This window comes from Desmodus rotundus, chromosome 5, assembly GCF_022682495.2.
Source record: "Desmodus rotundus isolate HL8 chromosome 5, HLdesRot8A.1, whole genome shotgun sequence".
Lineage (NCBI taxonomy): Eukaryota > Metazoa > Chordata > Mammalia > Chiroptera > Phyllostomidae > Desmodus > Desmodus rotundus.
Window position 1 is genome coordinate 160,649,406 of NC_071391.1, and position 24,545 is coordinate 160,673,950.

Here is a 24,545-nt window from a genome sequence, read left to right on the forward strand (position 1 = left end):
GAATCCAGTCCGTTCAGGAAACAGATAATTAATGAAGGATTCCCCTGTGCAGTATTCAAACAGGAGGAAAGATGTCCTTTAAAACTATTGGGTCTGTTAGGGGTTTTTGTTGGTCTATGGAAATTGCTACTGAGTTAGACAGTACTGGCTTCCGCTGTCTTAACGCTTTGCATGGACCTACCAGGGTCTGGTCATTCAGACGTCACCAAACTTCTGATACTCACATTATTTTTAAAGCAGAGAAAAGACAAAAGGGAAAAAGAAAGAAAAGCCCATGAGAACAAATTATATCCATTTCTTCTTACTCTTCATGCTCTGAGGGGAAAGAAACTACCTGAGCTTCTCTGAGGACCCGCAGTGTGTGAGCCTTGTGCTCTTTGACGCTGAGTCCTATGCAAGGCATGGCCACCCACAGGGCGGCGGGTCCACTCTCCACCACGCAGAATTTGGGGCCACCTCAGGCCACATGGATGACTTTCCGGTCACCAGTTCTTCCCCGTTGCAGTGCATGCTTTCATTGATCAGTGAGACTCGGGGAGAGCAGCCACAAACTGGTTACCAGCTCTAATCAAAAGTTAAGGTTTGAGATTGGAATTGTGTGCACACCAAGATTACTGCCTTCCTAGCAATTTTTTTAATACAACCTGGTGATAATTCTTTGAAAGAATCACGCTTTTTATACTACTGTAATGTCATTAACACATCGTGCATTTGTTTATTTGCGGTTATATCTCATTCCTTGCCAGATACCCCAGTGGTTTCGTGGCAGCTGAGATGCATGCCATACCCGGCACCGTGTGTGGTGAGAAGAGTGTGCGCTTGGGCGGGTCGGTCTGTGCACAGAGGCCGGGCCCCGTGTGGAGTCCATGTGTCATATGTGTGTCTGTGTCTCTCGCTGTTAGCTCACTCACACCGACTTGCTTGCCTTTCCTCCTCTCTTCTCCCCACGGGCCCTCCCTCCCTGCCATCCCTTTCTTCTTGATCCAGGCCTAGTATGTTGCAGATTGTTTAAATTCGTATTAGTAATTTGGAGAAGATTCACTTTAAAGTCTTTCTGTTCCATTGTATTAATAGTTGTTGGAAGGCAGAGACCATGTACTTTCTCATCTGTGTCATCAAGAACAAAGTTTGATGGTGCTAGTAATAAAAAGAGTGATGCTGATGCTGATGATGTTGCTGTTTAAGTACATCCTGTGCCACTTACAGCACTAGGGCTTTATAGGCATTCTCTTGGTTTCACCGACTCTTCTGAGAAACACCCTTTCAGGGCCTTTGTCTCCTTCAGTGTGAAATGAAAGTGATGATGTTCATGAATTTTGTTGAGAGCTGTTAGGAAAGGAAGGGGCCAGGATTCACAGGTTCATCAGATTCCCCCCAAAGTGCTCTTACCACAGCACCACACCGTCGGCTCACTTTGTACATAGTAGATATGCCGGGCATATTTGTGGCATTCTCCTTTTCATGCATCCCAATTTTGCCATTTCTGATACAGATTAAGAAGGACACACATTTATTAAAACTAATAAATGACTTTGTAAATTTGGGAAATGCTTATGCCAATTATCCACAGCATTTCATGATTTCTTTTATACTTAAGTACAAGTAACAACTTATGTTTTTTAATTTATATTGCTATTCAATTGTATTGGTAGTTATATATACTTAATGCAGTGATTTTCAGCCTATGTACCGCGGCACAGCATTTTAAACACACACATTACCTGACTGTTTATTCAGTCAAGGGCACTGGCCTCTTTTCCCTGAGGTTGCCAAATGAAAAAATGACAACAGCCAACACAACAATAGCTGTCTGGTGGGAATGAGTCGAAATTATGCCTACTTTTTTGTCAGATCGGCAAAAAAATATATCTTTTAATGTGCTGTAGAATTTTAGTAATTAGTTTACATGTGCCCTGAGATGAAAAAGGTTGAAAATCAATGACTTAGTGTTATCATAGAATTTTATTCTTCTCAGGTTTAAAATTTTCTTGTGGTCTTCTTAGGGCATGGAATTTGGGACGTGATCTGGGTGATTTATCGCTGGAAGCCTCGCAGCCTCTGTTTACAACAAAACCTGTATAATTTGGTGTTTTGTCAGGGGTCTCCAGGGCCCTGTGGGCATGAGGCTCCTGATGAGGAACCTCATAAAAGTCATCAGTAGTAATTCATTGACATCATCACCGAGAAGTTGTTTTCCTGAGATGGTCCACCTGGGATTACAAGAGAAGGGGTTCCGATACTGGACAGGAATTTGCAGAAAATATCCTCTTCTCTAAACCCTTTTAGACTACACGGCTCTTCAAAACCCAAGTGTTCATAGTTTACCTTTAGGATGGTATGAAATTTGATGCTCTCATCCCATATTGAAATTCTGTCACAGAGAAAAGTGGTAGGAAGAACACAGGCTGTGAGGTTTGAACTGTTACAGATGTCTACGGGCATATTACACCATTTCCGTGAGGCCTCATTCCTTATCTGTGAAGTGGAATTTGTGTGTACGGTGAAGTGACTGTCGTTCACGATACTGTACTGTGTACTGGAAAGTTATGAAGTGAGTAGGTCTTAACAGTTCTCAAGAAAAACCCTTTTATAAGTACATCAGGTGGTGGATGTTAGCCATACTTACTGTGGTAATCATTTTACAGTATATGCACGTATCAAACCATTACGTTGTACACTGTACACTAGTACAGGGTTATATGTCAGTTATATCTCAATGAAAGTGGGAAAAAATAAAATGGAATTTGTAATACCTGCTTTGCCAAGTTGCTGTCAATAGTAGTAGTTTATATAAAATTACTGGAATGATGCCTGACACTATTATTATTGTTAATTGAAATAAGCACACTGTTTATTAAACTTTGCATAACAGATACAGCTAAGGACATAGTGTCTAATGATTATTTTTATCAGCTTTATAGAACTCAATTTAATATGACACTGTTTAAAAATTGCATTCAGTTTACGTAGTTTTTAAATAGCTAATACGGTTTGCTATAAGACATTTAAGACCTAAACTTTTGCTCTCAAGATAAAAAACAAAGTCACCCCATGATTCAGAGTTTACCCCAGTCACCACAGGTGAATACTGGGAGGAGAAGGAAGCCTCGGATGGTTCTGTCTGACCCTTGACTTTGCTCTGCAGAGAAGAGCTGGTTTCCCCCGAGGACCTGCTGACGTGGCTGCGCCCCTTCTGTGCTGACGACGCACAGCCAGTGCGGCCCCGAGTCCACGTGCTGCAGATTTTGGGACAGTCATTTCACTTGACAGAGGAGGACGGCAAGCTCCTCATGTTCTTTCGGACGGAAGCTATTCTCAAAGCCACTTGGCCCCAGAGGCAGGTAAGGGCGCACCTGACTGGTTATTGAATGTTTTCCCTGTTGACGAGGACGAGAGGTCATTTCTTGATTACTTTAAGCTGCCTTCAAGCAAACAGCATGGTCACGTAGACTTCCAATGTGTTCGTCCACCTAGCTACGCAGTAGTTAAACATGTGCCGCAGCGGGGTTGGGTCTTATTTTTCCGTATGTTTGGAGGTGCGTATGCAGAGTAGACGACTTCTCACCTCGCACGTGTGTGTCGTTTTTCTCTTCATAAGACGTAGTCAGGAGTCTTCACAGTACTAGTTAACCGTGGTGGCTCGCCCTGGACGCAGCGTGCAGTGTAGCTAGTTCATGTCTTTCGTGCTCTGCCCAGGTACTCAGCCCTCTCTTCTCTGGTACCCAGGTAGAAACACTGTAGCAAACACGTTTCTCCACTCCATCCACCCTTCAAGGCTCACTCAGGCCATCTTTTCTCTGGAAGCTTCTCTAACCATTTCAAACATAATTGAACTTTGAATTCCACACATTTGGGCTTAAATTATTTGTTATTACTGTTATAATTATTAAAAGTTTTGTTCCCTTCCTATCATGAACATTCTGAGGCCCTGGGTGCTTCTCGTTGCCTTTCGAAGCCCTCGGAAGCTGTTGCACCGGAGCTCAGAGCCAGAAGGCCATGTCCTGGAAGACGTGGGAGTGCTGGTTTCCCAGTCAAAGGACTGTGACGGCTCCCGCGTTTCGCTTGCCTTCGAAATTGGTGGATCCCGAAGACAGCGCTTAAGAGCCAGTAGTCTCAGGCCTGCGCGTTAGCAGGCGGTGTAGACCACACACCAGTAACAGTTAGAAACAAGTCTTCCCAGATGGGCTCGTCTGCAAGAGGGTCTCCTGAAGGTCAACTCCAACCTGAGTTACCATCTGATTTTAAAGTTTTGCTTTATAGTTTATATTTATATCCTTATTATTACACTTAAAGAACAATTAATTTAAAAATGAATGATAATATTCTTGCGACTCATCTCAGAGCGTCTTCATACTTGTTATCTTATATATTCTTACCTCCCTCTGAGATGAATAGGTAAGTACTGTTAGCTCTTCTTCAAAGAAGATGGACTTATCAAAAATTCCGTGATTTTGCCAGATTGCGGAAATGGATTGTATTAGAAATCACTCATATTTGGATAATACTCTCTATGAAGCACTCTGAGCTCACCAACAGTCCATCATTTTGCCTCAGATTACATCAAGAGACCACTACCGGCCTTTCTAAAGAGCAGACCGTGAACGCAGATGCAGTAGTCTGTGAGGTATATTCCAGGACCTCGGCGCAGTCCGTGTCAGAGGTGCGCGTGTTTTCAGCCGAGGGGAAGGTTTGTGGTGGTCCCAGCGGGAAGCGCTCAGTTCTGTCCTGCGGGTTTGTCACATGGAGCTTCAGGTCTGGCTCATGCTGAAGCAGGCGAATGTTCCTGCAGTCAGGTGCTTTCCTGATAGCTCCATCCTCTAGCTTCCCAAGCATCTCAGCTTCGTCTCTTTGGCGGCCGGAGCCTGGCAGGATGATGCGGCCCATTCCTAGGGTTTGAAGCCTCAATTCCTGTAGTGTCAGTCTACACCGTGAAAACATTGTGGAAGAAGGTGGAAGCAGGAAAGGGGAGCACGTCCGTCTTCCCTGGTGTGCCGAGCGCGGTAATGCATGCTGTGACATTTGGGTCCAAACGCTTCAGAAATCACATTTCTTTTTTGAAGCGTTTCTCAGTTTCCAGTCGCTGTGAGAACGAGTTGCAGCTTCTGTGTGGTTTCTGAGATTTTGATTTCTTCATAGCTGACCTTTCTCCAAACCCCCCAGGTGAGGCAGCTTGGCGTAGAGCCCCTCTCTAAGTGCTCGGGACTCAATTGCCCTGAGCGCACGCACCCTGCCTTCTCTCGTTTGCAGAGTCCATGTGTAGCCTCTCATTGCATCAGTTTCCTCGGTGGCGCACACACCTTTTCAGGCCCTCCGGAAAACATCTCTCCCAGACATCTCGTGTCTCCTCACTCTTCGTCTCCCTGTGTAGGGCAGTTCCCTGTTCTCGGCAGCGGATGATCTGAGTTTTAAAGGATTTGGTAGTGGAAATAAAACTGCTGTAGCCTCAATTATGCTATTCATCTCTAGTCGTCTTGAAAAATAAATCTGTGAGTGTCTCCTCCTCTTCCTGCTTCACAATTAAGAATTCTGTGTCAGTCTGCCATTTCTGATTCAGATCTATCTTGAAGGGCAAGCAAATTTGGTTGGGGGAACTCTTGTCTTAAAATAGTTTGTAACTGTCTGGTACGCCATAATAAACGCAGAAAATGTGGCTTCAGAATGGGAACAGCGACAACTTCTGGGATGTCGCAGAACTATGCCTGTGGTTGAAAATTGCTTTGTCTCCGTTATTACTATTATTTTTTTAAACTGTGTTTCCTTTCACAGAGCAGAGGGAAGTCAGGGCACTAGTGGGGGTTTCTATGCATGCGTTTCCACCCTCCCTACACTGTTGTTTTATAATCTTGGGGAAGATTCGTAACCGTGAGCCTTGGCTACTACTGGGTGTAGAAAGTAGAGCCTTGCATGAGAGGAGCTAGAGGGTGATTTGCTCACCTCGCCTGTCACTCCTTCCACGCATTAAAGTGTCATCATCCTCACATTTCCAAACACCAAAAAGACCCCAAAATGCTGATTGCTCAGGTTCTCATTTTTCTCATTTCTCCGTTTCCTTCTCCATTCTCAAAGGTAATATTAAGTATGGAGATGGATTCTTAGAGGAAAGATAAGAAGAGATAATGATATTGCAATGTTCAATTACCAGAAAATAAGGAACTGCTCCCTTTACTGTGGCTGGTAATCCTCTTAGGCAGACTTTGCATACATCAAAGAGGGGCTTAATATTTAATTATCCTCGAGGTGCCCACAGTAGTGGCCCCGCAAATCAGTGTGTTGCTGGGAAACCGGCCAGCTCCTGCAAAATTAAACGCCGCGTCTGTGGAGCCTGCTACCTCACAGGTTCTCAGAGAGAGAGCGATTTCTAGTTTTCTAATGATTAGTTAACAGAATTAAAAATTCAGAGGCCCTCATTTTTCAACAGCTTGAGAGGCCTTCATTTCTATTCCAGAAATGTGCCCCAGCTGCGCAGGCAGAGGGAGGTAAGTGAGGCAGAGGACTGAGAGTGGAGGGTGGGGGTGGGTATATTGTGTTTATCCTCTTGGTACAATTTATCGGAGTTTTTCAGGTTTTGTAATTTTCTAGTTAACTGGTGCATGAAAAATGTGGGTCAAAATACTGATGTTTTCTTAAAAAATTCCATACCTGATCACTTCAATATATTTTCCTGTGTTTTTATGTAAAAAAAAAAAAAAAAAAAGAACCTGTGGCTTGGAGTCTTGCCTTTTAAAATTTCACTGTCTCAATTTGTAGTTGTAAGCGATGACCAGAAAGATTTTAAGACAACTTCTAACTTCATTACAAATTTAAGTGTTTGCCTACTTTGAAACATGCAGAAACATATTTACCCTTCTGGTCAGAGGCCAGTTTGGCTTCATTTGCCAAAAAAGGTGCTTCTTTGTCAGACAGAGCTCAACGACAGTAGGAAAGTTTAGCGTGCAAAGCTGTATTTAGTTTCTTACAAATAACTTATGTTACATTAAGTGTCTTCAAAGTTAAGACCTACTGCCATAAATTATTTGCTTAATCACATAAAAGATAATGTTTGATGTTAAAAATACATGTGCACACATGTGTGATATATTTGTAACAGGCATGAAGTCCCATTCCTAGAAGTAGAGGAGACTTTCAGAGGCACCCTAGTTCCATAGTCACATTCTGTAGAAAAGGAGACGGATGTCCAGAAAGGAGTAGTTCCCTCCTCACCATTTCTCACATGACTTCATCCTAAATTAGTGACCCACAGTCTATTTGATGCCCCTTTTAATTCTCTTCTAATCACTCTCTGCTGAGTTCTTCCTACCTATCCTTGTATCTGTCTGTTTATTATATGGTGTCTGTCTCATTCCATTAGAATACAAATTCCATGAGAACAGGGATCTTGAAGACACTCATTAAATATTTGCTGAATAAATGAATATATTAAATCTTGAAAACTTGTCCAAGATCCCTTTTAGAATGGCAGGCCAGGGCTCCTGCCGTTCAGTCTGCTGTCCTCACCATGCGTGAGGAGGGGTTCGGCGACGCTACTCCCCCGTTACGTGCACACTGAGTGCTTCAGTGCGAAACAGGGACAGCTTTCCATAGCGAGCGGCCTGGCACTTTTACATGGATTCTGTTTCCTGTTGATTTGCCATAATTGCTGACAGTGATTTCTGACCAGCTCCGTTGCCTTTTGTGTTACAAGTTGCCACATGTTTGTCCAGGTAGGAGGAGCAAGAGGCCTGAGATGTTAGGGTAGAACGCAGAGGGCCTTTTTTCCTCAGATGATTAGAGAGAGAGCAGCAGTATTTACTGGGTCCTTCAAACATTTGAAGAGTCTCCCTCTATGAATTACGATTCTTCGCTTGAAAGGTTTGCCCTCTTGTCACCAGCATCACCGGGAGGAGAGGGGACTGCGGGATGTGTACCAGGTACATGTTATTGCATTTAATCTTGGGAGCAACCTTGCAGAGTGGCTGCCGCATCTGTGTTTTGGATGAGGTCATAGGGCCTGTTGAAGGTCACTCAGCTTGTGGATGATAGAACGGGAGTCCAGACCCAGTTCTGTCTGATCCCAGAGCCTGTGTCTCTGGCCCTGTGTGTGTGTGTTGTATTGTATTACATTGTGCTACATTACTCTCGCAGTAACCTGGTGCGATGGGTGTGGTTACCTTACCGTTAAGTAGGAGGGCCCTGAGGCTCACAGAGCTGTGAAGGGGCAGGGCCAACCTTCATACTGAGTGTGAGTGACACCCCGCATTGACAGTGTTTCCAGCTCCGTGAATTACGCTGCTAATACCTCATCAACTTCAACTGAAAAGCAAAGTCTGGCCTGAAAAATTGGGCTTCCATAGCTGCTCTTTAAAGTAAACACACGTGCATTTATAGGGGCTCATATGGCAGGATTGGTTGTCTGTCCTAGAGGAAAAATTTGTAAGGTGGAATTTTTCCTGTTCTTATTTTAACACAAAGTATTTTTCCCTATCATATGTCTCATTTTAAACATCATAAAACATTCTCCACGTGAAAATACGTGTCACACATGGAAGCACAACGGTGTGTGCGTGGGTTGTGCCCTCGTTTCTTCATTCCTCCCCCGGCCAGCCTTCCTGGGTGGACCGCGCCCCTCCTCACGCTGTCTCCACAAGCTGCGCCTGAATTCCGAGCCGAGCAGGAGCCAGCACTGGTGAAATTCTCTCAGCACTTGCGTCTGCTCCTCACGTGTCTGCCTCAGAGATGGAAAGCCTGTCAGAAAACAGCTACCCACTCTTAATATTCAAACTTCAGCTCTGTTTTCACAATTTTATATTTTCTATTTAATAAAACCCATAAATACTCAGAAATGGGCATGATGGTAATTCGTTCTGTTTCTCTTTTCTTGTCCAATAATAAGAATAAATTACTACAATTATCTGTTTATTGAGTACTTAAGTGTGCCAGGCACTGGTCTGCACACTGCTTAGAGCGGTGGGGTTGTGTAACTGATTATGACCAAGTCCAAAGCCAGCCCGACAGCTGAGGACTATTTGGTTTTCTGAAAACTGGATCTCCTCGCCAGAGGTTTTGGTTAGATCCGGTGACTCAGCAGGCAGCGTTGGGTACCTGAAACCTGATAAAAGCAGTGCCTAGCAGACAGGAGTCTAGTACCCCAAAACCACCTCCGTCACCTTTGTATATTCCAGTGTGTCTGTTGGAGTAGGGATTTTTTTGTCTTTTTACTTTGAACCCCTGCTTGCAGAGACAGCTCAGTCTACTTGACTGTGTTCATGAAAGGAATCGCAGTTACTCTGCAACTTTAAATCAGGTGTCATCACTGAGCCCGTAGAAGCCGCCCAGCCACTCGTCAGCTCGTAAGGAAGACAGGAGTATGGTGGTAACAGTCCGTAACAGTCCTCTCCCCGGGGTGATTGCTCTCTGCTCGTAAGGTGCTTCTATATGCACTCATCCCTATCTCCTAGTCCCAGTGTCTGAAGATCACATGGGCTCCTGCCAGTGCCTGTAGGAAGGTGCGGATTTCAGGAGCAGGGCCGTGGTGTGAAGTCTCTGGGCCCTTCCCACAGCCACAGAGAGATGCAAGGTGAAAGCTGTCATCCTCGGAGAGTGGGCAACTCAGTCTACTTTCTCAAGGACAGGGACTGTGTGATAAGGAGGCTGCAGCTCCTCGACAAATTGACTTAGAGTGAGGACTAAAGTCACTTAATTCAATGAGGAGAGAAGCATGCTTTTGGAGACAAATGGGAAGGTTCTTATGCTGGAGTCCCATTTGAATTTCACCCTTGATCCCGTGAAGTGTGTTTGTGGGTCGGTATGGGATCTGTACAGTGCCTGTAAATAGTGCACGTTCACCCCCAGCTCGCTGGGCAAGCCGCACAGGAGCTGAAACAGGTACGTGCTACTTCCTTTTCACTGTGCGAAGGACAGAGTGAAGCAAAGTTTGGGGGGAAATGGCAATTTCTCTCAAGTTAACTTTCACTAATCTGTGGAAGGCAAGGCTGAAGAGTCATTTCAAATTCTACATTTATTGCAAAATAGAGGTTAAAAGACAAATGTTAACCCACAACTCTGTTATCCTACAGCAGCCATATTCCTTTTTCTTCTGTCCTATCCGTAGATGTAATTCTTGTTAGCAGAAAGTGTAGCACACATTCAGCATTCCACTTTTCTATACATAGCATATCATGTAGTGCATAGTGTAAATGTTACCTGTTACTAATTGTGTGCCTGCCATGTGCCAGTCTGTGTGCTAGCTCTCTCGTTCACATTGTCTCACATCATATTCACAACCATCATATAAGTGTGTTATCTTCGTTTTACAGAAGAGGAAATGAAGATGCAGAAAGATCCAGTAATATCTTCAACGTAAACATTTTTTCTGTGTTTCTTGGACTTTATGAGCTTTTTCTGGAAGTGGCATATTTTACCAAATTGCCCTTTATCATTTATTTTACAGTCTCCTTAGGAGGCTCGTGGGAGCATTTGATAGCCACCCACAGGTGGTTTTTCCTCTGTGTTAAAATACGTTCTCTAGTCACTTCATGTCGTAGCTGTTTGAGCACGTATGTCATTTCTCTGTACTTCCTGTGCAGTAGTGAAATATATTTACGTGATGGAATCTTTACTGTATTTTTTCCATTACCATTTAGTCCCCTTACCCCTCCCTCCCCTCAGCCATCACCACACTGTTGTCCATGTCATGAGTCCTTTCACTTCTTTGCTCAATTCTAGGAATATAGATGTTTTAATATGGATTGCACTACTTCCTAGGATTTCACTCTTTCCTAGGTCCCAGGTGCTTATTTTCAGGCATTTTAGGGAATTCACCCCTCGCCCCGCCCCCCGGCATCAATGCTCACTGCGCACGCTCACCACTGCTGTGAGCCTCTGAGACCCATGGCTGTGACTTCATGGCCTCTGAGCCATGCTTTTCTCCCTCGTTTTTTTTCAGATGATTTGTTAGATTTATGACAGTGATTTTCTTAAACTTATGGTTGCTTAATATTTTTTTAACCATTAATGAGCAACATTACTAGTTGTGATACGAAAACATATTGCACTAAAACAGTCTTCTAGAAAGAAAGTAGATAACATCATTTTTTTTATTATAGTATTTTTATAAGAAATCTATGTTGACTGTTTTCTGTGCTGTGTGTTCTCTGCTAACCACTAGGATTTAATTATAGCTGACTTTCAAAACTGAAAATTCGGAGACACTTTCATGAGAATTGAGCACAAGAGCTTTTGATATTACTGTTTTTTTAGCCTCGGTCTGGACATCCTAATCAGTGTGGTCAAACAAGAAACAGAAATAGGAGCTGTGACATTTAAAAAACCTTAATTGCCATTGCTTTTAGATTATAGAATTCTAATTTCTAGAGAAAACAAAAATATTGAAAATGACTAGAATTAATAAATAGGATTTATGTATTATAAGGGCTAAAATAAGTGAATACACAATAATATATGTGAAAACAACTCATAAGACACTAGTATAGGGTCTTAGTAATCACAAATCTAATTATGAAAACATCTTTTTAACTTAGTATATCATTTTTTTAAATAAAAAAGTAAATATTATTCTTCAAAGGAAGGAGTATTGGCTCTTTTTATCGTGCGGAAAGCCGTGTTTAGGAGCCTTCATGTAATACAGTTAGCCCCCTTACCGTGGGATACATCCTAAGACCCCCAGTGGATGCCTGAAATTGTGGATGGTACCAACCCCTACATAAAGTGGTTTTTTCCTACACATAGTACTGATGATAGAATTTATTTATAAATTAAGCAGAGTAAGAGATTTCTACAATAACTGATAGTAGAATAATTATAAATATATACTGTAATAAAATTATTACTGTATGAAAGTGAATTTGGTTGCTTATTTCAGGGGATTCTTTGCTGAAATCTTCATACAGACTCAGTGTTTTCTGGTCCAACACATTGCTGTCAATTGCAACACATTTTCTGTTCAGGTCTATGACCCATAAATTTAATGCCTTTCTTCTCTTTATGAACTGTGGTGGGGGGGGGTCCTTCTGTACTCCTGTCTAAAGGATGGAGTGTGGCTTTGAGGCAAACTCGTCTTGGACGCTTTTCCCACAGGACGAGTTACAGACACTTGCAAAGCTGTTGAAAGACCGCTGTCCGTGGGTCGCACGCTCTGCCAATCTCGTGAGCAGAAGCCCTTTGCCGGCCCCTTGATCCCCAAGGTTTTCTCTTAGTTTTCCCTGAAACTTTCTAATTTTACATTTAATGTATTTAAATCTCTTGTATACTTTGAGTAATTTTTGTCTAAAGTGCGAGGTTTAGATTGAGGTTACTTTTTTCCTTTTCCTCCCCCCGTGAGATCAGATCCCTCCAGCACCATTTGTTGAAAACACTCTGTCTTCCCTCGAAGTGCTTTGCCCTTGGTCAGCCATCAGTTGGACACACTTGTCTCCGTGTTCTCCATTCCACACATTCATGTCCGTGTCTGTTCGTCTGCCCCACACACCAGCGTTCTTACTGTGGCTAAGTGAGACACTTGACATCATGAAGAGTCTTTCCAGTTATTTCTCCCACTTTACTCTTCTCTGTAAGGTTTGTTTAGTTATTCCAGGGCATCTTTTCATATACCTTTTATAAAAGCTTGTCTAAGTCTACAAACGGCCTCGCTGGGAGTTTGATAGACATTGAATTAAACCTATAGATCAGCTTGGCGTCTTCCCTGTGTTGAGTCTTTCCATCGATGAACGTGGTGTATCTGCTCGTTCTTCTCTGATGTTTTCTTTATGAAAGACATCTCCTCTGATGTCTTTCATGAACATGCTATAATTTTTCAAACATAGATCCTGCCCATGTGAATATTTCATTTTCTTTGAGGCAATTGCAAATGGAATATTGTTACTGTCAGTTTTCGCGTGTTCATTGTTAGTAAACAGAGATGTGATTGATTGCTGATCTGGAGTCAGGTGCGCCACCATTACCCCGTGAGGTCATGTGATTTTTGTGCATTGATTTCGTATTCTCTGGCCTTGCTAACTTATTCACTATTTCTAATTTTTGATTTTGTTTTTTTTAATATTAAGATTTCTTGCAGTTTTCTAAGTAGACAACTATGTTATCTGTAAATATAAAATTTTCCTCCAACCTGTATGCCTTTTATTCACTTTTCTTGCCATATTTCAGTGGCTAGAACTCTCAGTGTGATGCTGAAGAAGAGTGGTAGAAGCAGACATCCTTGCCTTGGAGTGTAATGTGGAAACATCACTTCCGTTTGGGTCTGTTTTCCTTCCCACTGTTAAATGTCATTACCTGAGTATCAGTTGTTATCATCTTTGTTCTGTTCATCAAATACAATGTATCAAGCTCACATGAAAAAGGATAGTCTATTGCGTTTACTCATATTTCTGCTTATGTTCTTCATTCTTTCTTCTGACGCTCCAGTGCTTTTTCTTTAATCATTTCCTTTCTGTTTGAAGAACTTCCTTTAGCCAGCCTTTAAGATGAGGGCTGTTAGTGACCGATTTTTCTTTTTGTGGAGGGAGGTTCTTGAGCTGAGAGTGTTTTATTTCCCTTTCTTCTTAATGGGTAGTTTTGCTGTAGACAGAATATGTAGTTGACAGTTGTGCCTCCATGGCCTCAGATGAGGAATCCACTGTTACTCTAGCTGTCCTTCCCCTGTAGGTGATGTGTTGTTCTTTCTGGCTGCTTTCAAGATTCTGTCTTTGTCTTTGGTTCACTAGAGTTTGACCATGATGTCTTGGCATGGATTTCTTTGGGCTTACTCTTTGGGCTTAGCTCAGCTTCTTAAATCTGTAGGTTTATATTTTCCACCAAATTTGGGAAGTGTTTAAATGTTATTTGTTAAAATACTCATTCAGCTCTGTCCTTTTTCTCCCTTCCTTCTGGAATGCTGAGGAGAAATGGCCTTATCTGGGCTCTTTTCTGTTCCTGGGTCACGAGGCGGCAAACACTCGTTCTGAGTGCCTTCTGTCGGGTGAGGGCGTGCAGGGCACCCGCCTCTGTGTGAGGTTTCCCATCCTGGTGTCCCAGACCAGTCTGATTTCTCTCCACCACTGTTGGGAGTTCACCTCTGGTTGTCTTTTTCGTTATTTCCATAGTTTATTGCTGTGCTTTTAGAGAGGAGCAGGGGAAATGGGTTAACACTATTGTATCCAGGCTGGAAGTTCTTTGCATATGTTTAACTCTTATCTTTATTTATAAAAATTCATTTTGAGTTTTGGTTATCAGAATATATATTTAAAACATACGACATGATGGGAAAATAAGCTTATATTATCCTGTTAAATTTAAATATTTTAATATGTAGACACAAATCTTCTTTCATAGGAGGTAAATAAACATTTGCAGCTACAGTGGTAGAGAATTTAAAACTGCTTTCTTAGGAGCTGAGTAACAGTTTAAAATCCTTTATAATACGAGGTAACATTCAGGTGTGCGTGCACAAAAGGGGTGATAAGTTACTGTAATTTTGGCATTTGCATTTTAAAAATGGGGATCATTGCTCTGAAAATTCACTAATTGAAATGATTAGTGAGCATTAAGAAGCAAATGTTTCCTGACAAAGACATGCTCTTAACAAGTCTGTATATACATGAGAAATGTGTTATACAAAGAAATTTATTACCAAACACCTTTTTAAGTGGGAGCTATTACTTGCACACTAATATGAACACAAACATCTGAAGGTTTAATTTATAGTTTCTTTTCTCCTCCTGTGACAGTTAATGTACATAAAATTTACGGGCTGTTACACTTCCTGAAAAGAAAGAAATCTAAATGGTATTGAAGGCACTTTCTCCTGATCTCTTCCCTTTCATGGTCTGAAGCAAACAACCCATTACACTCTGCATGTTGTGTAAAGAAGGAACTTACGCTTAATTATACTGCAGCTAATTGTAGAAACTGGAATACTGACACTGCTGGGAACATTGGCAACATATCACTCCGTTGTTTTTAAGTGTTTTTTACACACAGAACGTTTTCTATAAATGAACTCTGTAAAAACTCACATTATAACTAAGAGAGAAAAGAGGAGCCATTTCCCAACCTTTCTCCCAGCTGCAGAGCCCCAGGCACTTACGACCTTCTGAGTGGGACTCAAGGTATTTTGGGGGCTCGTCCCACAGATGAGGAACAGGAGACTGAGAGAGAGGGGCTTTCCTGAGACCCCACAGCTGGGCAAGGCCTCCGTGACTGAGATGCAGTGTCAGTAAGCACGCTGTCTCTGGGTCTGTCTTGTGACTTCCTTCAGGGTGGCATCTTCTTTTGAAACCTAATGTCCATCTGTAATCAAAAAAGAATGGCCAACAAGTTATGGCATCTCTGAATGTTTGACATCATTCTGCGCTAAAATGTTTTATGTCTTCACTCACTCACTTGTGTACCTGCTCATTAGTTCTTTATTTAAAGCAGTAGGAGTAAACCAGTGAACAAATAAAAGTCTCTGTTTTTAAGGAGCTTCCATTCTAATGGAAAAAGAAAGGCAATAAACAAATACCTAACATGCCACAGGCTTGTAAGCGCTAAGAAGGAAAGCAAGGCAAGGTGAGGGAGGTAGATAGGGGTGCGGAATGCTGCCGTAGGTAGGGCGTGCACACAGTGTGCGGTGTGTTCTCCAATAAAGTGACAGTAGAAATTCGAAGGACATGGCGAATGAGCCTCACAGCTATCTGGGGAAAGAACGTGCGGGGCACAGGAAACAGATTCCAGTCCCCGAGGTAGACGTGTGTGCGTGACGAACGCGGAGCACCGGAGGGGCCCTGAGGCTGGAGAGGAGTTGAAGGTGGTGAAGTCTGGCAACAACAGATGGATGGCTTGAGTTTGAGATTTTTTAGAAAACATTTCCTTATACAAGTAAGAAGCTATCGTGAAACTCCCAGTTAGGCCACCAATATAAATAATTCAAAGCTGACTTAGCTTACTGAGTTCTCTGATTCAGAACTTCCTGATCTGGTTCTATGTTGTCTCTGCCACTGGCTTAGAATTATCTTTTGGCTCTGCCACCTGTTAGCCATGTGGCTGGGACACATAAGCCTGTTTTCTCCACCTGTAAAGTGAGGCAATACTTGTGCTGTTCTCCACACACAACTCTTGGAAGGGTCAGCTGACTTATTGGAGTATAAAATTGTTTTAAAAATGATGACGTGCACTGAGTCATTACTCCATGGAGGAGAGACACGGGCCTCAGGGTCGGCGTGCAGGGCCCGCCTGGCTGCGGCATGAGCAGGGTTTCCGGCGTAAGTGCTGGCCGTTTCATGGCACTGACCCACTTTGTGTGATTGCAGAATTCGTGGTGCAGCTTTCTCAGGTGGCTCCCTGAGTTCGGAGCCAGAATGACCATTAAAGTAAATGCTTTGGAAACATGCACTAATGTGTACATAGGAAACGCATAGGAATGAATGCATTCTCATCTCAAGGTGCCCTCTGAGTCTCAGTTACCCAGTTAATGGGCAGTCTGTGCTATGAGATGCTGGGGAACCACAGAGCCAGCTTTTGACCTGCTCTTGTGTTGAAAACTGCCTCTTCATGCAAAAGAGCAAACTGTTGCACCCACAGTGCTGGGGATGTGATTTGTTTTAGGATTGTGTCAACATGAAAGAAATGTCATCTGGGTCTTCAGTGAGAGGAAAAATGAGCATTCCTTTTTTTTTTAAGATTTTTAAAAATTTATTTACTTTTAGAGAGAGGGGAAGGAAGGGAGAAAGAGGGGGAGAGAAACATTGATCAGTTGTCTCTTGCACACCCCCAACTGGGGACAAGGCCTGCAACCCAGGCATGTGCCTTGACTGGGAATCAAACTGGTGGCCTTTTGGTTTGCAAGCCAGCGCTCAATCCACTGAGCCACAGCAGCCAGGGCAAAATGAGCATTCTTTATTTGACTGTGACTTGTTTTACATTAGAAATGGAGATGAGAATAAAGGGTGGTTTATTTGTGTTTGTAGCAAAATATCATATAACAAATGCATTTTAGTAAAATCTTTAACTTCACATTAGAGAAATTTTCTAGCCAACATGAATAGTTAGTGGTGAAAATGCTAAAATGAAAAGTAGAAATGCATTTAGAATAATGTAAAGCAAAAACATCAGTTAAATTTTAGTATGGTGAACTCATCATTTCCCATAAAATGATTCGGTATTTTAGCATAACATATATTGAATGCCAGTAACCCAGTTCTGTGGAAATCTACTTGCTTGAATTTTTTTGGTAAAGAACATTACCATAATGTGATTTGTTCTAAATAATTTTTAACTTAAAGCTTTGAGATGGGAAAGGCGGAGAGCTTTTGAAGGTTTTTTGGGGGTACAGGGGGATGTTGTTCAACTTTCTTCAATGCCTGGTAAAAATTGCCAGAAGAGTGGTAACAACAACCAAATTTGACTTCTTCTATGGGCCGTTTCCTCAGCCTTTGCCTTCAGTTTCACATGTGCATTTGAACTTCCAGGTGGCCATGAGTGACGTTGAAAATGAAGAGAACCGCTACTCGCTCTTTGCCGAGCTCCTGGAGTCCAGCCACCAAGAGGTTGAATTTCAGCACTTGGTTTTGCTCCTACAAGCGTGGCCGCCTATGAGTCATGAATATGTGTAAGTGGCCACATAAAATTAGACTTCTTTGGGTTATCAAGTTTTAAAAATTCAGTACCTTCAAACAAGCCAATGAAAGAAATAGATAAAATTTGTCTTACCCCTAAACCCAAATTTTTTATTCAGAAATATCAGCCAGTGATTGATGATAACACCTGATTTATGTCAACAAATACTTCTGTTCCACTTTTTTTTAAGCAGAAAATCTTTTGACTCTCTTTTAACATGGTTTCAATGCTAACTTGAGAATTCCTATGGAATAAATTGAAAATTCCCCTTTACTGAGCACACACAGTGTTACCTGCAACTTCAATATATTGTCCATTCACACAACAGCCCTACACAGGAAGGTGACATCATCTCATTTTGTAGACGAGGATTTGAGGCTCAGAAGTTGCATGGCCTCAGGTCTCCCATGGCGAATAGGTGGGGAGGCAGTGTCCCAGCCAACCACTGGCTGCCCTCACCGCCCTGAGGTCTCCTCCTCCGAGTGAGGCTGAGCTAGCCGCTACCACTCACGGCTGCCTGGAGTGGCCGTCCCATTCTCGTGCCCTCTGAGAAGGACCCCTATGAACACGTGGCAGGTTCCCTCTGAGCACGAGTGCTACCTTTTCTGAAGTGTCACTCCTTGTTGGCAAAAAGCGGGAGCACGTGGGCCCCTATTCCAAATGCCTGCTGGCTCCAGGACGCACCTGTGCCTCCCTTGCTCACAGGTGCGCATGCTCCCCATGCTGGTGCCCAGCTGCACCCTGCAGGGGTGAGGAAGGAGGCTTTCCTGAAAATCCTCCGTGCAGTTTACGACTGCTAAGAATGTCTGAAAACTCTACCTTAACCCCGGGACGGGACTGTTAGGGATTCCTGAAGAGTGCTCTTTTTGTTTTGTTCTGTTTTTCTCAATTATAGTTGACATTCAGTATTATTCTGTATTAGTTCCCAGGGGTTAGACAGTCATATACTTCAGAGAGTGGTCCTCCCACTATTTCCAGTACCCACCTGGGCCCATATGTAGTTATTAAAATATCGTTGGCTACATTCCCTATACTGTAATTTACATCCCTGTGGAAAACAGCCTTTCTTAGACCTCTGTCACTTTTGCCAGAGACAGCACGCCAGCACGTGGCCTTTGAGAGCAGGGTCTCGGCGTCCCTGTCTGGAACTGCAGCGCAGGCTCCCGCTCACAGAACCTTCCGTGTTCCTCACGACAGCGTGTTGTGTGGAACAGCTGTGGCGGCAGAGCGGCCTGCAGGCCTAGGGGGCTTGTTAAAACCAGAGACCGGGCTTGACTTGCTGCGTCCACACCTCTGTCCTAGGGCCTGGGAACCTGTTTCTGAACAAGCCCAGGAGAGCATGGTGTGAAGTGGACGTGGGACCCCCGATTGGATTGGTAGCTGTGCTCTGCTTTCTTAGGAAATATGAGAGTTGAATGTAGATTTATTTCCATCCTCAAAATGGATCTCTCAGAAAAGAGAAATTTTAAATGCAAAATAGGACACCTCTGGTGGATTGGTGAACTGTGGTTTTACAGTTTCTTGTACCTTTAGAACAGTGAACATTTCAAATCTCTTACCCACAAGAAGCTACATCAGCTTCACTGGAAACCGCTATTGCATGTAAAACATTGAACGTGTTTGTAGACAAAAAGATCTGATTTCTTAAAGGTGTATTTTTTTATAGTCACATGCGAAAGGAAATTTGTAAATTGCTGACGTGCGTTTGACAGCCCTCTGCTGCGAAGTCATTAGAATCAGAACACAGCAGGACCCACCTGCTTGCTCCTCTTCCCAGCCACACCCCTCTGTCTAAGAGACTCCCAGAGGTCAAGTCACATAAAGGTGTTTGTCTCTGCTCCCTCTGTGGTTCAGGTGGGCGTTTTCCACGGGAGAACACAATATGGGGTACTTTAAAAACAGGTTCTCTAAAGTACTTTTGAGGGCGCACCTTTTTATTTCCGACAGTCCAGTATATCACTTCGGCATGTCCAAGATTACCAAAACAAAGAAAGGGCATTGGGGGGAGAGGGAAAGCTGGAGGAGAGGAGGGTGGCGTGACGGGGAACTGCCAGTCACGCAGTCAAGTTAAACGCTCCGAGGTGGGCTCCACCCCTGCGGCTGCTAATTCAACAGCACCGACTGCAGGTCTGTAGGGTCAGGCCCTTGTGGGAAAATGCATGGAAAGTGTCATAGATTTGTACTTGCGGAAAATTCGCAGTCCTCGTCCGTGCATCACCAGCTGGTGAAAAGTGCCTTTTGATTGGTGTCAAAGCCTCGTTGCCCAGTGGGGCGTGCTGAGCTGGGCCAGCTGCGCCCTCTGCACTGGGGCCGTCTGTGAGAGAAAACCCAGGGTGAGAGAGCGCAGGCTCGGCAGGAGGAAAGCGGAGCAGTAGCCCTTAGTGTGAGAGGACTCCCAGTCAGCCGGCCCTCCGGAGCTTTGCTTGTACTTTAGAATAAGCAACATTCCTTGTCCTCACAGATCATTAGTTTGTGAGATGCAAAGACTAGTATTGTGAGTCTCCTTGTCTCCATTGCACTTGACTTTTTTCTCAGGGCCAAGGAATAAAATTCTTCAAGGAAGACACCATCCTTAGGTGCTCAGTGTCTGGACAACAGACACTTAATAAGTAGTAAAATTATTTTCAGATGTTATAAGTAAAATCAGCACTCTGGGGCCTTGGAATGAATGTGCTTTTAACTTGTCCCTTGAAACGTAAATCATGATTTTTTGTGAACTGGGGTAGTGGCAGCCAGAGGAGGGAAGCAAAAGGCAGCCTTTGTATGCTTTTGTTCTAGAAGTAAGAGAACTAGGTGGAGCTCAAAGTGTGATCTCCCTACTGCTTGCATGTGGCTCCCTCAGTCTGTGTCCCAGGCTGGGCTCTGCCATGTCCCGTGTTCCGTCCTCACCCCTGTCCTCACTGTTGTTAATCCTGCCCTGACTGCCCCCCCCCATCACAGTCACAGGACTAACTAAAAAAAGCAGGTGTTAGGTAGTGAACACCAACAGGGGCCTGCTGGCAGGAGAGACACTTCACGACTGCAAACATCTTTCACTAAATTAAGCAGCCCTGCAGGGCACACTCGGCTGCTTTTTCACAGGGGAAAAAACCAAGGCCCAGAAAGGTTGGGTGGCTTCCCCAGACCCATCTAGCCAGGCCGAGAGTGTTTAAGTGACTTCGGTGAGTCAACCAAATCAAGGAGCCAGAAGTGAGCCCAAGTGGCGGGGGCTTCAGAGCAGCCTGTGCCCTTCAGCGCCTGCCCCATGCTGCGTGCAGGCTGCTGGGTGCCTGTGGATGCCACAGTCGGAAAGCTCTCCTTCCTCTGGGAGACATGCTCTCTTCTACGGGATGGGCTTGAAGAACCACGTAATTGGATTACGATTACAATTTGTCCAAAGCCTTCTACTTAGAAAAGTGGGTTTTTTTCTGCTTTAAAATTTCTTATCACAATGGTTACCACTTTAATCATTTCCAGTGCCTTGCATTTTTCTCCCTTAGAATGAGCGTGACGAAAAATCCTTGGGTGAGACTCGCCACGGGGATGCTGACCAGGTGTACCAGGGAGCCCGGGGAAGGCCTGGGGAATGAAGTTCTGGAGCTCTGCCGCTCTTTATATAACACCAGTCGGATGCTCCCCGCCGAGGTGAGTGCTTCCCTGCCGCGTCCTTCCTCTCCTCCCCACTCTGAGGTGTGTGCAGTGTCAGTGTCTGCCTGTGGAGGACGTTCAGCTCCGGTCACCGGTAGGGAGAGGGGCACGTTTGTGACAGCCAAGCGAAGACAAGCAAAGCCGGAAGGAAGCTGTGAGTGCCTTTTCCCTTCGCTTGAGCTGACTCTGAAGCAGTGTTCCGTTTCCCCTCCGCTGCAGGACTCAGCTGGCACTGCCTTGGGGGACCCTTCTGCGCCTCACTCACGTTTACCTCCCGCTCACTTCCCGGGGGCGTGGCCACGCACGTGTTACCTCTGTCTGAACTGGACCAGTCAGACACGAAGTACTAGGTGTGAGCACACTCCTCTGGGCAGGCAACCAGCCGCTCAGACTTTTACATACTTTTTGACATCACTGTAAGGAGATTGTGTGACCTCACTGGTTGTTCTCGAAACGTGCCAAAGCGCTCAGCCACCTGCATTTTGACCTTACTTCTCTCTTCGATCCCATAATTGGACTGCATAGAGGCGTTTATTTTATACATAGATACTTATATATATTTGTGTATTCTAAAATAAGCACGTATTAATTACAGCCCCGTGCTGCTGTGGATCCAGCCTCAGCAATATGTCATTTGAGCGGTTTACATGTCTGTGGTTTAAGCATTTGGATAATGGCACTAAACTGATAAACTTGAAAATAAAATTGTAAATATGGTTCTCTGAACCTTCATTTTACTCACTGCAGGAAAATATTCTCCTTCTGAGTGTACATTTAATGAATTGTTTTCTGAATGAGGGAATGGCTGAGTGTTTTTTTTTTTTAATTGAACTTTAAAATATTTTATTTATTTAAAGAAGTCTTTCAACCGTCAGATGACAACATTCTTTAGTGAAACTTAAGTACCAACACCAAAGTTAACTTCCCCTTGCTCCAGTGGTACGCGATTGGCTGGTGTCAGCTACTGGGTTCCCTGCGATCGGCTCTGCTATGTATACTGTGAGCCCCCGGAGAGTGGGCACCATGGCTGTCTCGTCTCCGTTTCACCCGTGACTGGGTTCATCATGCTGCACAGAGTGGGGCCCCGACACCGCCCGTTACCCCACGAGGGAGGCACGACGTGAATGGCAGGGGTTCGCCTTGGCCTTCCCGTCAGCTAAGGCCAGCACTGCCAGGTCAGGGCCGCCTGCCAGCAGTGCCCGACTCTCAGTGCTGTTGGGTCTGGGTTGGAAGCCACCGCGTAGGCCGTTGTTACTACACAACAAGCTGGAGGTGATGGCAGGCACTAATGTTCGCTAGCCCTCTTGGGCTTTCACGTCCATTGTCTCTTTGCCTCCCCTCTAAGGAGCTTCCTTGATTCCCCCCCGGCAGCTGACAAAGCAGAGGCTCTGAGGGCGAGGGCCCTGCTCCAAGCCACTTGGGCGGTGAACGGCCCTGCCCTCAGACCAAGGCTGCAGGCTTAAAGCTTGAGAAGGACTACTTCCTTCTTACTACACCGGGCTGTATCCACATTGAGTGTCTGAGTTATGCACCTCGTTGTGAAGTTTTATTGTTGGTTTCTTCCCCTTCTCTATGGTTCTTTCCTCTGAATGGCCCTTGGCATCTAGGGTGTAGGTGGTCAGGTGTAGGCGGAGGTGGAAGAGTGTTAGGATCTGCATCATTGCCTAGAGAGCGTGCTTGTTTTTAAATGCCCTCGCTGGTTTGGTGTCACTTAATGAGTTCTCTCAGGTGAGGAATGTAAGTGAGCTGAGACCCTGGCTGCTGCATCTCTGACCCTGCCACACCATTAGTGCCTGGTCCCAGCCCAGGAACAGTGAGGCACGTGATCTTTCAGCCCCTGGGAGGGGAGGCAGGTAGATGTGAGTGTCCATTACACAGTACGTAAAGTTCAGGGAAGCCTTCCAGGATGCGGAGGGAAAGGAATGCTTTTCTTTTTACTGACTGATGTATAATACGTTTGCTTTCTGTTTCCTATTTTTTAATACAAGGAGTTAGTGCTTAAGTGAAAAGTTAGATAGCTGTAATAACTGAGCTCCCTGATATGGTTCTCTAGCCAGGCTGAGCTACAACACTTTAACAAATAGAGTGATACACTGAGTTTACTTGCATTGGTTTGGTTTGAGCTCCAAATCATCTGATTGTTGTTCCTCAGAGTTTTAAGGCGATCGGAGTAGAAAGCACAGTGCCGTAAGCACGCACGCATTGGGGCCCTCCTCACACCACCCCCTGGAGAGGGATTTGCTTGCCTCTCCTCACTAGGACCAGGAGCACCTGAAGGGCAGGTGCAGCAGCAGAAGCCCTCGTGATGCACGAACTTGAACTGTTCTGACAGCATGGTCTGGGGCCCTGAGCAGAGCACGCCCTCTGGACCTCCACTGTCTAGTCTCAGGAATGGGGGCTACACTGGGTGATCTCAGCGGGGACTCCCGTCTGTCTGCGTGGCGAGGCCTCCGGCCCTCCAGTTGGATTAGCCGAGGCTCTGTGTACTGCTTCGTCCATAGCACCAGAGACATCCTGCCTTTCCTCAGTCCGTAGTCTCCTGGGGAGGGGAGAGAGGCACTGGGCTGAACCCCATTTTAAACTAGGTCATTATCGCTTCTCTCTTCTAATTTGATGAGACGAAAAATAATTATTATCAAGTGAGTTTTGTTGCCACTTGCTTTCATTTTCCCCTCTAAGGAGGGGAAAGTGACTTGCTTTCATTTTCCATATGCTGTCTCAGCGTCTGTCTTTTAATTGGGTACATTTATGAATATTTCTCTTAGGATAGCATGATTAGAGGAACTTCGCGAATGTTATGTGCCATTTTTATTGATCAGTAAATGTACTCCAGTGTGAATTAAAATTGCTACAAAGAAAGGGACGTTATTATTGCAAAATGGAAGTGTCTTATTAAGTTTACTTTACCGCATTTGAGAATTTCACAGTCTAATTCAGAGTTTCATGGTACTTAATGTCACAGTACTGGTGGTGAAATTAGCCATAGCTCACTGTTTTTTAAATCCAACCCGTCTGGTTTGCCCTACTCTCTGAAGCAGGAGGTGCACTTTCTCATTGTCTGTGACGAGGACTCCGCCCCCACTTCCCACCCCCAACATGTTCCCACAGGAGAGCTACTTTTCTTCGTGACCCCTTAGCCGGCCTGTGGGGATTGCCTGCTGTCGCTCATGGCCCTTGTGATTTATGGCTGTGATGGATTTGCTGATTGAACTTATCAGAAGGATAAAGTCACTGTTGCGCACAGGTCACGTGTCCCTTCTTCTTGGCTTGTATCCATGGCAATATATTGAGCATCCTCTGGAGTGGGGGTTAGGTAGAGTGAGAGGTTGGCACAGAACAGACTCTTGGCATTT

The 24,545-nt window shown here is 44.4% G+C and overlaps 1 protein-coding gene across 1 annotated transcript in view; it reads left to right on the forward strand.

Annotated features, from left to right (window-relative positions):
* NBAS (NBAS subunit of NRZ tethering complex) overlaps positions 1–24,545 on the forward strand; it is a 267,973-nt gene that overhangs the window by 229,326 nt on the left and 14,102 nt on the right. Inside the window, exons 48-50 of the mRNA XM_024552475.3 lie at positions 3,146–3,341; positions 17,418–17,557; positions 21,045–21,189. Of these exons, the coding sequence (XP_024408243.2) occupies positions 3,146–3,341; positions 17,418–17,557; positions 21,045–21,189 (481 nt within the window). The remainder of the gene's footprint in view (positions 1–3,145; positions 3,342–17,417; positions 17,558–21,044; positions 21,190–24,545) is intronic.